This window comes from Xiphias gladius, chromosome 4 (genome assembly GCF_016859285.1).
Source record: "Xiphias gladius isolate SHS-SW01 ecotype Sanya breed wild chromosome 4, ASM1685928v1, whole genome shotgun sequence".
Classification (NCBI taxonomy): Eukaryota; Metazoa; Chordata; class Actinopteri; order Istiophoriformes; family Xiphiidae; genus Xiphias; species Xiphias gladius.
In genome coordinates this window covers 3,568,182-3,582,759 of record NC_053403.1, presented here as the reverse complement: position 1 = coordinate 3,582,759, position 14,578 = coordinate 3,568,182, and the positions used below count along the sequence as shown (strand labels likewise).

General features: G+C 40.1%; 1 protein-coding gene and 1 long non-coding RNA gene across 3 annotated transcripts; one reads left to right on the top strand and one right to left on the bottom strand.

The window, feature by feature from the left end:
* Window positions 1–1,336: 1,336 nt before the first annotated feature.
* On the bottom strand, window positions 1,337–3,507 carry LOC120789213. Its single transcript, XR_005707359.1, has 4 exons — window positions 3,392–3,507; window positions 3,117–3,257; window positions 1,562–1,636; window positions 1,337–1,476 (listed from the first exon to the last, which is right to left on the bottom strand). It is a non-coding gene; the product is annotated as an uncharacterized LOC120789213 (long non-coding RNA).
* Window positions 3,415–12,222, top strand: btbd9 (BTB (POZ) domain containing 9). 2 transcript variants are annotated; one of them, XM_040125787.1, is made up of 11 exons: window positions 3,415–3,622; window positions 3,919–4,127; window positions 5,715–6,078; window positions 6,721–6,988; window positions 7,155–7,374; window positions 7,901–8,020; window positions 9,092–9,201; window positions 9,402–9,591; window positions 10,050–10,157; window positions 11,220–11,298; window positions 11,651–12,222. In XM_040125787.1, the coding sequence occupies exons 2-11, from the start codon at window positions 3,943–3,945 to the stop codon at window positions 11,843–11,845; spliced, it is 1,839 nt and encodes a 612-aa protein (XP_039981721.1). In that variant the 5' UTR covers window positions 3,415–3,622; window positions 3,919–3,942; the 3' UTR covers window positions 11,846–12,222. The 2 variants fall into 2 exon arrangements, with proteins under 2 accessions (XP_039981721.1, XP_039981722.1); XM_040125788.1 differs by lacking the exon at window positions 3,415–3,622 and adding an exon at window positions 3,655–3,804.
* Window positions 12,223–14,578: the final 2,356 nt, after the last annotated feature.

Genomic DNA, 14,578 nt, shown 5'->3' with positions numbered 1-14,578 from the left:
ACTTTATTAATGTCATTGATGCTTCAGTTTACAGGTAAGGATAAATGCACACATATAAATCATTTTATATACATATGTATATATATATTTATAGATATATATAACTTATCTTTACTTATATTATTAATTGTATATCATTAACTAACCTTTATTTATGAGCAACCAAGTATGCTGTTTGTGTTCGAAGATGAGACACCTTAACAAACTTCTGTTGTATCTAAAATCATCCTCACATTAACTAAAACATAGCAGCCACATTCTAATATCAGATCAATTTCTCATCTTCTCAGCAGCAGTAACTGAACTTCGCCGCCGCAACACTGTCACAGTTGGAGGTGAAGTCACGTTGCCTTGTCAAAGTGTGATGGATGATGAGGTTAAATGTGACGGTACTACCTGGCTCTTCAGGGGTTCACACGACACAGGCCCAGTGGAGCTGGTTAAACAAGGGCGGATTGTTGAAAAAGCCAGAGGTAAATCAGACAGACTGAGTGTTACAGAGAATTGTTTTCTGGTTATAAAGAAGGTCACGGATGAGGATGTTGGTCGCTACACCTGCAGACAGTTCGACCAATCAGATCAACAACAAGGTCAAAATGCTACTTTCCATCTGTCTGTTATTCCCAGTGAGTATTTCCATCCTAATGTTGTTCAGCTCAAACCGTCTTGTTAGAACAAAATACTGAAACATCAGAATAATTATAATTACAGTGATGAAGTTTTACTCTTGTTTCTTTCTCTCACAATATCTTCCTCTTCACCTGTGACCACATTAGACAAAGTAACGAAACACACAAAAGGTGAGTTCACGTTTCATATTCTCCGCCCGTCGGCCTCTTTTTCTGTCTGAGTATCACGCTGCTGCTCTTTTCTTCCATCCACGACATCCAATTCAAATATGAGAGATAGAATACACAGGATAAGCCCACGTTACAAAACATAGCTCATCATCACAACACCACTGTGGCACTGAAAGGCTCTTCTTCCGTCTTTTTCCAGTTCGGTGGGAGTTCATCATTGTGCCTGTGGTTTTAGCAGCACTCGTAACAACTGCTGTGGCAGTCATCATATGGAAGAGAAACGCCAGTGAGAACATTCACAGATGAAACATTTACAAAGTTTCAGTAAGTTGGAAAATTTCACCCTTGATGAATCAGGATTTTTTTTATGTGGAAGCTAAAGTGGAATCTTTTTTTTGGGGGGGTCTTTTTCAGGCAACAAAACACTGATGACTGAAAACATTGTGAGTCCATGTAGTATAAACTATAAACAGTAGTGCATTGTATCGTATTGACACCAGGTGGTTGCAGAGGCACATTGTCAAACCGTTCAAGAAAAATACGAGCAGCACAAAACAACAGCACCACAAACTGAAGCCTCCAAAACGACCACAGAGACTGATTCATTCCTGTCTGACACAGTGTAACTACAAACATAGATTTGACGCACATCACGATTCCTCAACCTCAGCCGCTTCTGCAAGAAAGAAACGGGGAATCATGACACACCTAGAACTGAACTGAACTGAACTGAACTGACGCAGCTGTTATGTTGTCTTCACCGTGTAGGCTGATCCTGAAGGTGGTGTTTCCTACGCCTCCATCAGCCGCGCCACGGAGACCGACAGGGAAGCTGTCTGATTGGATACACCGGTGATGTTAGTGAATGAAGAAAAACAAATTTTCAGTAGTTAAATCAATGAGATTAGTCACCATTTGAACATTTAAGTGCATTTAATTTTGTGATTAAGGATTGTGATGTAAGTCACTTTGGTTTTGCAATGTGTTGTACTGTTTTACATTGTGTGCTGTTTTTTGTTGTGTTCTATTATGCTGTACTGCATTTTGTGATGGTGTTGCTTTGCGTGTTGTTCCAGTGTATTATTTTGTAATTGTTTTGCAACGAGTTTTGGTGAATCACTCTGAGTAATGTTGTGTTTTACCGTTAGATATCATTATTCCTTCTCTGCACTGTGTTATCCTTCACTTTGTCGCAGTTCGTCGTGGTAGGTAATGCATATATTGTTGTGTAATTTGTGTGAGGTGTGGTTTCCTTCCGAGTTCGGAGTAAAAACGACGATGGTGAAAGTGATGCGATAAGCTACACCACTGTGAGAGCTTCTGCTGATCACAGCAACCTCTAACAATCAATACTCGTGGCATCAGATCATTGCTTTTCTTTGTTGGTGTTTTTTTATGATCATATATTAGGATGGATTGGTGTAAAAAGCTTCTTAACCAGAGAGGAGTGCTGGAGGTCAACTAGCCGCCCAAAGTAAAATGTAGAAGTGGTTTTTATCAAGGTTGAGCATTTTGTTAAAAAAATATTTATTTTGTTTAGTGTGACCTTACATTGTTTGATATACCAAAATATAACTATGAATCCTGTCACTAAGAAGACATTAGTTAGAAGGAAGTTAAAAAGACTGCAACAGTATGAGACACAATAAAAAGGATGAAAGTCACAGTGAGGAAGTGGCACCTTACTGACCAAATAGATAATCACTCTGATAGGCTCATGGCAGTCATGCTGTTTTGACAATCCTTAAATTCTGTCAACAAATAACTGGGCCTTGGCACAAGAAACAAATGTGCAAATGGTAAGGCACATTTATTATGTCACTGTAGTGCCAGCTGTAGCCTGAAACGTCCAAAACGTTTACACAGTTGGCCAGCGTTGATGTGTGCACCATTCATTTGAATTTGGCAATAGTGGATGAAGTATTCAGATCCTTTATTTAAGTAAAAGAAGCAAAACCACAATATAAAAATGTGTATTGGTATGTAAGCAAAACAGCCTCTGTCAGTGTGACATTTTTTCCACATTGTTTTATTGGATTATTCAACCGATGCAATATAATGTAAGCAGCTTTTTGATGTTGTATCTGGCAGTGTTGGGGCTAATTCTACTTATTTTATACGCCGTTGGTATTTTAATTTAATTGTATCTTATATGCTCACAATTGATTTTTAAAATCTTACTGTGCAAAGTAACCAGCAATTATAGCTTTCATAAATGTAGTGCAGTGGCAAGCAGTGTTCCCTGTCTTCCTTAGCATTTAATCAAATCAAAATGCATAAGTAAAGTACAAATACTTCCAAACCATATTTACTAACCTAGGATGGGTTGTGGCAGAGAGAGACGGCCTTAGGGAAAAAACTGGTCAGGTGTCTGGTGGTCCCAAGCTGATGGAGGCCACATGGAGGTTCTCTGATGAGGGTAATGATCAGGGTCTGAGGAATCAGGATCCAAAACACCTGTTGATGATTAATGATTAAATGATTAATGTTTTATGTGAAATAGTCCATCGCTGCCTAATTGGATAAAATAATAATACAATTTGTATTTAAAAGTTTGGTCTTTTCATTCTTTTTTTTTTCATCACACTTACATCACTTTCTGAGGAACCTCTATTTTGAAAAGCAGCTTCTGGAACCGGAAGTGCACGTCCTTTGACCCAGAATTGGTTTCCCTTGGTTTGGTGTTGGTAGAGTAGGGAATTCAGTGCTTAATTTTCATGCATGGTAGAAAACAAAAAATAACAACAACCAAGACTGTGTATATATATATATATTTTTTAAAACAAATTTATTTAAACATAGGAGTGAATGAGAGCTGCTCGGTAAGTTTAAAACGGAGAAGAGGCAACATCTGTTAGCTGTTAGCTAACGTTTGTTCAGGTGTCAGATGTCGGCGACACCAGCGGCTGTAAACAGCACCGCTCAGCTAGTTACAGGACCCCGCGCATCGAGTATTATTAGCCTGCTAATTCAGTTGTTTTACTAGAAAAACCAGCAACCGACCGTTAGTCCAAATTTGTTTAAGTCTGCAGTGATATTTTCATGGCATTCTAGTTAGCATTTAGCATGGACTAGCTGTGCGGCTGTGTGCGGTTTGACATGTTTACTCCTGTTACAGATGTGACTGTGGCACCGGTAGACCATGAGTAACAGTCACCCTCTGCGCCCACTGGCCTCCGTGTCGGAGATCGACCACATCCACCTGCTGTCGGAGCAGCTGGGAGCCCTGGTGCTCGGCGAGGAGTACAGCGATGTTACCTTCATCGTGGAGGGGAAGCGCTTCCCGGCGCACCGGGTCATCCTGGCAGCTCGCTGTCACTACTTCAGGTAACTCCACATGTCTACACTCGGGGTTCTTGTCTTTTATGTTACCTCCCTCAGTACTACAGATGCTTTGGTAAGCCCACCCTTTACAGTTGTATGCAAATGTTAGGCCATCACTAGGTAAATTACATGTATTGTTCCTATTTGGAAGAACAACTCCTGCAGCAAAGAGACACTGAAATGAGACTTTCTTCTGGTGTGTTGAGTAAATGCACTGATACTCTTTATTTCATGATCTTGAAAATAGAAAATAATTAAACAATAATTGTGGTATATACAGAAATCTGGGCCCCATACTAAATCAGTACTTGGTAATCGCCCCTAACCCTCCTAGCAGCAGTTAAGCATGGGGTGGAAATATTATTCTTTGGGGTTGTGTCGCAGCTAGTGGTACAGGTAGAGGTAAGAATTAATTTCTGCTAAATATCAGCAAATTCCGGATGCAAATGTCCTGCAGTGAGTCAAGAAAGTGAAACTGAAAATGAGCTGGCTACTACAACAGGACAATGATCCAAAGCATATCTCAAAATCCCCCAGGAACTACTTCAAGAACCCACAGCTGAAGCTTTTGGAGCGGCCCCTCACAGTCCCCTGACTTGAACATCTCTGAAAATCCGTGGGCAGATCCCAAACATACCGTGTGTGCAGTACAGCCTAAAAATATCTCAGAACTTAATTTCCAAGGAAGAGTGGGTGAAAAATCCTAAGTAAAGAGTAGAAAGATTCTTAGCTGCTACAACAAGCACTTGCAAGCTGGGATATCTGCTAAAGGGTCGCTTACTAAGTACTTTTGCACCTGTCAGAATTACGGTTCTACTGGTTTATATATTTTTCAAGTTCATGAAATAAACAGTAACACTGCTTTGACATTTGAAGACAGGTTCATTGTTTTCTTTAGTGGTTGTATTTACTTTTTTTCACTTAAAAAATCAACAAAATATGTAATTTGTCCAGGGGTGCAAAAACTTATAGACACATTTTGTCCTGACTATTGACATGCACAAATGTGATTATTCAAACTAGAGCTGAAGCTCTCAGTTCATCCTTTGTTTGATTTTGATAATTGATTAATTGTTTAATTCATTTTGAAGCGTAAATGCCAAACAGCTCCTCGTTCCATCTCTTTAAATGTGAGGATTTGCTTACTTTCTTCATCTTATGTGACAGTAAACTGCATATCTTTGTGTTTTGGGCTACTCAAATGTTTGCCATTTCCTTATTACCTTGTTGATTGCACAAATTAAAATGAAGACTCATTCTTTTAAGTTGTGATTGGATGTTTTTTGCACCTGTGGGCCTCCTGTTTCTATATTCCCTTTCCTATATCTCCATTTAACGCTACATATACATGGGATTGAGTCAGCCTTGATACCCTGACATTTTTTGGGTTTCTTTCTGTTATTCAGCATGTTTTTCAGAATAAATTGCCATATATGTGTAAGACTGCTTGCAGCTGTTTGTAATAGTCTAAAGCTTAACTTGTAAGTGCGGGACTCTCTGAAATTGTTTTGGGGAAAATTAATTAGGAATTTAACAGCCACTCAAAAAAGTATAAGCACTTAAGCCTTTTGCTTATCGTGGCTCCTTTAGGGCCTTGCTGTACGGTGGGATGAAAGAGTCCCAGCCCCAGGCGGAGGTGTGTCTGGAGGAGACGCGGGCCGAAGCCTTTTCAATGCTGCTACACTACCTGTACACCGGCCGGGCCAGCCTCAGCTCCGCCCGGGAAGAGGTGCTACTGGACTTCCTGGGCCTGGCTCACCGCTACGGCCTGCAGCCGCTGGAGGACTCCACCTCAGAGTTCCTCCGCACCATCCTGCACACCAACAACGTCTGCTTGGTGTTTGATGTAGCCAGTCTCTACTCTCTGAGCACACTCAGTGCAGCCTGCTGTGCCTATATGGACAGAAACGCACCTGAAGTGTTGAATTCTGACGGCTTCCTCATGCTCTCCAAGGTATGAGGTGGCAGGATGATGTAATGCTTTATGAAGAGTTGTAACCAGTATTGCATGTGGTTCATTCTTACATTAGGATAGCTTTAATTTCTCCATACATCATGAGAAAGTAAAGCTATCCTTTCCTATTATGTATCATGAAATGTGGTTTGAAATACTAGAATGATCTGGGCAGTAAATATCTCCTGTGTGCCTTTGGTGAAATATAAACCTGAGAAACAGTGACCTCTAGTGTCAGGAAAGCGGTTTCTTTAAGACGGCACAGCAGAGTTCAGCCTTAAGTGCAGGTGTGTATGAAACCACGGGCTTTTATGATGCAGCATACGTTACTAGATATAACTTCAGCTAAGCTAATGACACAGAAACAGTCCCATAAACTTTGCAGGCCCAGATAAAGATGTTTTTTTTTTCTTCAATTAATCAATTATCATTTATCTTATAAATAATAATGACTAATTCTCATCTAAAATTGTGAGAGCCTGAAGCGATATCTTAAAACTACTTATTTGTCAGGTATTTGATTAACAGTGATATGAAATGAAGGAAAACTTCCAAATACTCACTATGTGAAAAACTGCAAGCCCTGCATATTTGGTATTTTTGACTTGAACAATTGATTGACTAAAAGACCTGTGTTTGCAGACTGCTCTTCTGACTGTGGTCAGCCGGGACTCATTTGCTGCCAGTGAGAAGGAGATCTTCCAGGCCTTGTGTCGCTGGTGTCGGCAGCACGAGGAGGGGGCTGACACACATGAAGTGATGTCGGCGGTGCGGCTGCCGCTCATGACGCTGGCAGAGATGCTGAACGTGGTGCGACCATCCGGCCTTCTGAGCCCAGACGACCTGCTGGACGCCATTAAGACCCGCTCAGAGAGCCGCAACATGGACCTTAACTATCGGGGAATGCTCAGTCAGTGCTCATAATCCTCCATCTGCTTAACGTTATTATTACTTCTATGAATAGTATAAAACATTAAATGAAAAATGTAATTAATATATTTCTGCTTTTTGGACATAATCTGTGTACTTTATGCATTTAATTGCACGTCATTCATGTCTCCTTTCTCGGGTTTCAGTACCAGAGGAGAACATCGCCACCATGAAGTACGGAGCTCAGGTGGTGAAAGGGGAGCTAAAGTCGGCGCTGCTGGACGGAGACACCCAGAACTACGACCTGGACCACGGCTTCTCCAGACATCCCATCGAGGAGGACGGCAGGGCTGGCATCCAGGTCAAACTGGGCCAACCGTTCATTATCAACCACGTCCGCCTCCTGCTGTGGGACAGAGACAGCCGGTAAGCCAAGCTCGTGTCACCTTGCTAAAACAAACAAAAAAAGTTACAACTAGCATAGTAGGGTTTAAATTTTATCTTTGGACATATGTTGTATAATTCACAATGGTTTTATTGAATATTTGATTGCATGCTCAACTTCATTTTATTGCTGAAGTAGCTAACTGACTACACTCAAACAAACTGGGTTGGCAAGGTGAGAAGAGGGCTTATCTGAAAGTCATTTTTTTGTATGTTTGTCTGTCTTTAATGGTCTTTTCTTGAAGCACGTCAGACATTTTCCAACATAGTAAAACAGCAAAAAAAAAAAATCCCTGTTCCTACAAAATGAATGCTGACAGAACCCATTTTGGGGTTTTGTTATATACTTGGATTTTAAATGTGATTATTCTGTTTCCAGGCACATTTAAATTTTTTTTACTGTTTTCTCCTTTTCAATAATGAAATACTGACTCAACACTGTATCATTACAAACTCATTCTGAGGCAGTTTGTGTTCTAATGTAAAATATAATATTTACTTATTTAAGGTCATACTCCTACTACATTGAGGTGTCCATGGATGAGCTGGACTGGGTGCGAGTTGTGGACCATTCAAAGTATCTCTGCCGCTCTTGGCAGAATCTGTACTTCACACCACGCATTTGCAGGTAAACCACAGCTAAACCATTTGGCTCGCAGCGCCGTTACACCGAATTGGAATTCTGTTATCTTGTCAGGCTGGAAATTTTGGTGGCAAGACGAGTCAAAACAAATCCGATTCCATCTGTGTAATTTTTGCCAAGCACAAAGGGCTGGTCTGTTCTCTGTGTACATAACAATTACAGTGTGTTCTGAGGTTGTTGCCTGTAGTTGATTTGGATTATATTCTTAGTTTTTACAAACCACACTGATGTTTGCCTGGCGGAGGACAGAGAAGCATATTTTCAGGCATTTCTGTACAGTAGTTTGGCGCCTCCTGAGTTCAGGTGGCCCTGTTTTCACATTGTCAGAAAAATCAAGGTATAGTTAGAGACACTCCAGATTTGCGGGGCATGCCTGGTTTAAGATAAAAACATCCAAAGGGATGTCAGAAGATATGACCTAAGTTTGCCCTAAGGAATAATGGTGCTGCTCCATCACACCGTGGCACCACCATTCCACTTAAAAAAAAAATGGTGCTAAATGCAGATTTGCATGCAATATCATTAAACCAAAAATAAATATACAGTATATTTGTCGTACACTTTTTTTGAAATTCAAATTAGACACCACAGTCTATGTAATTAATGGGAAACACTGAAGTATATATCACCACCCTACCCAGGATTTCTAAGGAGAACTCTGCAGGTAAATCTTGTGCACGTTGCTCTTTTTGTGGAAGATGTTACTGCAGTTTATTAAGTTGGAATTTCACAAAGCAGGTGTTTCTGTACAAAAAGTAGCATGGATATATTTATAGTGTTTTGTGTTCTTGGGGTAACGGAGCATGTAGTAATCAGTTCATTGTTCTCCAAATTCTACATTTTTTTTCATAGTGGAATACAATGTGCTTCACTGTGGAGAAGGGCATGGAAATGGAAAAAAGTATTAAGTCACTGATATGAAAGTATTTTATTTTAGACCATTAGAACAAGAATTCACTTGTATTTTTGCAGCTTATCATACAGTTGCTACCAGGGCGTTGGTTTGGTTGGTTTTTCCCGATCACTCCTATCTGATCTTTTTTCTCCTTGTCTCAGGTACGTTCGCATTGTGGGAACGCACAACACAGTCAACAAGGTGTTCCACCTCGTGGCTTTTGAATGCATGTTTACCAACCGCCCATTTACCCTGGAGAACGGACTTGTGGGTAAGTTTCTTCGCTGCACTTGTAGTCTGTACTGTTTCCAATGAGTGCACTCCTTTAATGCTATAGCCTTATTTTATATCACATCAGTGCTTTGTGTCTGATCTTTACTCTGAGACGCTTGTAATATTTGTAATTTTTGTACTCATCTTATTCTGGCTAAATGCAAAGCAAGTCTCTAAACCTGTGCTTCATGTCTGCAGTGCCCAGTGAGAATGTGGCAACCATTGCATCCTGTGCCAGTGTCATCGAGGGTGTGAGTCGTAGCAGAAACGCCTTGCTCAACGGCGACACACGCAACTACGACTGGGACTCTGGATACACCTGCCATCAGCTGGGTTCTGGAGCCATCGTCATCCAGCTGGCTCAGCCCTACTCCATTGGCTCCTTAAGGTAGATCTGGCCATATTGTCAGCTCTGAGTATTAGTCAAAAAAGAGCAAGTCCTTTACCGCACAATTAGACTAGAATCATTGGCAAAGCTTTATTTACGGTTTTTGTGTAACATCATAGATTAAAATTGTGGCATACTCAATAAGTAATAGTAGAGCTGGATATGAACAAGTAAGTCCCTTTATAATACCAGCTACAACTGAAAATGATGGCAGTGTTGAGATAACATGCAGAAAGTATTATAATTTTTTTTTTTTTCTGTATGCCATTTACCCAATATTGTTTGAATCATTAATCAAAATGATCACCACCGTCATTTGTAGATGTAACCGTGGTAGTTTTAGTCTATAGTGTGAAACGCCATTAACACCTCACAGTGATTATTGATACATTTTAAGATGCTGAAGTACAAAACAAGTCACTAGAGTTTGTTGTTCTCCCTTTCCTCCGTCCGCTCAGGCTGCTGCTCTGGGACTGTGACGAGCGCTCCTACAGTTACTACACTGAAGTCTCCACCAACCAGCAGCAGTGGACGAAGGTGGTCGACCGCACCAGGGCGGCATGTCGGTGAGGCTCCGATTCCCTCGTCTTTTACTTCCTTTACCATGCTTCGATATTTTCCTGCTATTCCTATTTTTCCATGGCATTAAGAGGTATCAACTTTTTATTTGGAATTGAACGGGTTAGGGATGGCTCACGATTTTCAAATTGTCAAACGGTCATTAAATTATAAAAAAATCAAATAACGTATGCGACTGTCGTCCTGTCATAAAAAATATATTTGCCTTTGTTTTTACTGGGGTCTTCGAAGAGTGGTTGAATAGTTCACAGTGAATATGGAATAATATTTTTGCTTGAAATGCCCATCCCTAGTATGAGTTAATAACCAAAATCTTTAAAGGAAAGACTGATCTGGAAACATGTCATTGAATTGCACAGTGACACAGGGATCCAAAACGAGCCTCTGTTGCACAAAAAAATGAGCATTAGTTAAATGCATAAACAGGTTTTCAGAACTGCATAAATAGGTCATATTTCATCATTGTAGTTACCTGTTACAAACTGTAGTTTGTCCTGGGTGCAACGTTTTTTCATGATACCTAACATTGTTCATTTTTTGTACATTTTTTTTTTTTTAAATTGTTAAAATTATTTGACTAAACCACGAGCTTTTAAACAGCAGGGGAGCTTTCTGATTTCTGTGTACACATTCTCTTTTAAAGGCCTGTCTCATTATAAACGCACCTTGAACCACTGGTTCCTCTCTGAGGAAATAAGCAGCCTTGTCTGAAAATTATATCCTTGATGAGACAGCATTAAAAAGACCAGTTTATAATCCAGCTACTGTTGATTAAGTCTTCATTTTTGACAGATGTGGGTTTAAATAGCTGTTGCTCTTGTAGGGAGGTAGACAAAATTTTAAGCCTTAAGCAACAGAAAATTACAGGCTTTCCATCAAACCCTTAACAAACTTTTCCTTTTAAGTCTATGTACAATAATCAGGGGCCTGTCAGGAAGACGTAATCACATTAGACATAAATGTTGTAAATAAAAAACATATTTAAACAGAGATAAAGTCTGAAGGATTCACATTTTTGTTTTGATGTTTTTTACCGCCGTCTCTTACAGATCATGGCAGACCTTAAAGTTTGATAAGCAGCCTGCTTCCTTCATCCGTATTGTTGGGACTCACAACACTGCAAATGAGGTGAAAACACAGTTTACTATGGTTATCAGGCTTCTTTCTATTTATTTTTTTAATGCCATAGGAAACACAAAATCATAAAATTGTAACTAAATCTCTGTTAATGTGTGTTAGTGGCCCCTTTTTGCATAGGACCACATATTAAATGAATCATGCGCCAGGCAATTTTATCTGTCTCAGCCGCAGTCTCAGGTACTTTCCAAAACTCATAGTAGTATCTTAACTGATGGTGGCTTGTTGTTGCCACCACGAGTAGCTGTTGAAATGACTGACTTTCAAGTCACTAGCAGGATTTAACAGTGTTACGTGTGGTGGTGATTTCACCTGTTAGCGTTTGACTGTGATCTCTCTGCAGGTGTTCCACTGTGTTCACTTCGAGTGTCCAGCCCAGCTTGACACAGAGGTCAATGAAGGCAGTCCGGGCCTGAACTCATCCGATTCTGGAGCCACCTCCCAGCAGCCGCGACCCCAACGGCCTTCACGCGCACACAGCCTGCTGCCTTCCCAGCCCCCCTCCACCTCATCGTCGTCCTCACAGTCCCATCATTAAGAGCACCCTCGACACCTTGTTGGAAGGTGTTGAGAGGACGGGAGACGAATGCCATTTTGCACAGCCTTCATCATTCAGACTGCACTGCTACAACGCTGCTAAAGGCGATCGTCTCATTATCATAACCCATGGTCCTTCTGTCATAAGTGCAACATTAGAGACTGGTATATCTGTAGCAGCAGCATTTAGGGCTCCAGTCTTCCCAGTTTTGAAACTGAACGTTAGGTATTACATCCACTGGCTCATACATTTTTGTGAAGGTACTTTTTTAGCTACTAAGACTCAAGTTTTATCCCTTCAAAATCAAGTGGAATCTTTACTTCTCCAAAGATGACACACACTGAAATGTGGTTATACTGTACCGCCAAAGAGCAGTAAGACCAGGGTGGGTGGGGGGGTTACTATCGGAATTTTATGAGTTAATATTTCCAAAATAAATAGATTTTATCCTTAAACGAGCTATTTTTTTAAGGAACTGTCTTAAATGGACTCTACTCATTTTTCGTACCATCAAGCTAACAGAGTAGCAGTCAAATATTTTTCAAACTTTGGAATTAAATTCTCGAAAGGTTTGCCAAAGCTGAGGAGCTAATGCATTCAGTGGCATTTGTATGCAAATAGCACTTAAACCAATTATGCATTTGCATATTAAGTAATAGTCGTTGATTATTTGTTGCCAGGCTTTCACACCAGAAACCAAAATCTGTGGTCCTTATCTGGTGTGACTTTTTGATAGTTAAAATTCATACCTCAAAAAACCTCACTAAAACTAACACTAGATTTAATTAAGTGTTTTAATTTAGTATTTAAGCACTTGAATAGCTTAGCACAAGTGATTGGGGAAACCAATTAGGTTGTTGAAAATTGGGGCTGAAAGGCGCGGACCAAATTATGTATGCACTAGGGCTGCCTGGGGGAAGTTTATGTATAGTAGATACATGAGCAGCTACTATTGGCACTTTATGTTACTCAAGTATACAGAAATAAAGGTTGCAGCTTGGGTCTTCTGACTGAAGTACAGTACTAGGGTGCTGGATTTGGTATCTTTCTGTTTGTATGTTAAATTAATTTAAACACTTCCTCGCTCTTGGATCTGTCAGGTTTGAGCTGTCTTTTGTGTGTTTTCGGAGGTTTGTTTTTAAATTAAGCTATCGGTGCTGTGGTTCCTGTTTGTTTCCTTTGTGTCCTGATGTTGCACTTTTGAGTTGTCTTTATTTGAAACCTTTTGTTTGATGTTAAATCATCTGAGATACCTAACTACCCTGGATGACACACTGATGTTTGTATAAACCCTCTTTAGTCATCCTTATCTATATTTTAGAGGATTAGTTAGATGAAGGCTTCTTTAATAACTAACCAGAGAACTGAAATAGGGCTTTGTTCAGGTTACACTGTAATGTCTAGAACACACTCCCCACCCCCCATGTAACTTTATGTTTGTGCATAGTTTTACCTAATATATATTTGTTTTTGACCATTGACGTGCGATTGCATTTCACTGCCTCTTGTTCAGTACATTGCCTGTCAAAAATGTGATAATGGAAACAACTGATATTGTTTATTAATGTTCGTTGCTGTGAGGGGTCACACCCAACTGCTTGCCTGAATCAATGCTGTTAAACACAGGGAAGTTCTTTTATACAAGCAATGCAGTGATCTCTATCTTCTGTTTAGTCTTGAGTGCTTACGTTACAGACCAACAGTGGTGTTTGATCAGTCAACATGTTGCTGGTCATCATGCTCCAGTCACTGGTGCCCTGCTAACTCTATGTTGATATGTAATTCTAGCTTTGGTGCTGTTTTTTTTTTTTTTTTTTTTTTTGGTCATGAAACATTTAAAAACTTGTAATTTTGAAGCCCAACGAGCATATTTGTCTTGTTTCTGTTACCCAAATAATGGCATTGTTTGTTCAAGGCTGCAGGAACAGCAACCAAGAGGTTTTAACCAGAACATTGAGAAGTGATGGAGAGCAAGCCTGTTTATTTGATCAGCAGAGTTCACCTGTTGAACTGACCCGGAAATAGTCTAATTAAAGTTTTTTTTTTTTTTTTTTTTTTTTAATATATGAAAACCTCTGTGGGATTTGTCTCTAATATAATAACTGATCAGACGCATAATCGTCATCCCACATTTTCACGGGCAAAGTGGCCATATGTCCTGGGGCTCCAGACCCTCAGGGGGCCAGAAGCTTCCAGGTTCAATTTGAAAAATTGAACATTGGTTCGGTCATACTGTATCCACCACTAAAAACAAATTATAAAAAGAAAAAGTAGGGGCCTTAAGGCCATTATTCCCTGGTCTTGAGAGACCGTCCTGTAGTGATATAATCTAGTTTTAAAGCCGTCATTATTTCATTTTATCTTGTGCCTATGTCACATATTCCTAAATGAAATTGTGCTTAAATCTGCTCGTATCACTATTGAGACATAAAAAAAGGGGTCAGACGACAATGTGTAATATGAAAGGTGTTGCCTGCTCTTCTGAACTTTTTTTTAGCATCTTTCAGCTTAGTTTTTTGGTTTTATAGCACACAACTTTACCGTTTTGGTTCACTCGCACTGCTCTCATCAGCATCATTTCCAGCTGCAGCAGGCAGCTGTTTTCAGAGAAGAAAACTCAAGTAAACCCACTGTACAATACCTCTCAAGCACCAAAAGGCAGACAGACAAAGTTAGGGACTAGCAGGTAACCTGTAGCTTCCAGAAAATAGACCTGGGGAGTTGGCGGAGGCC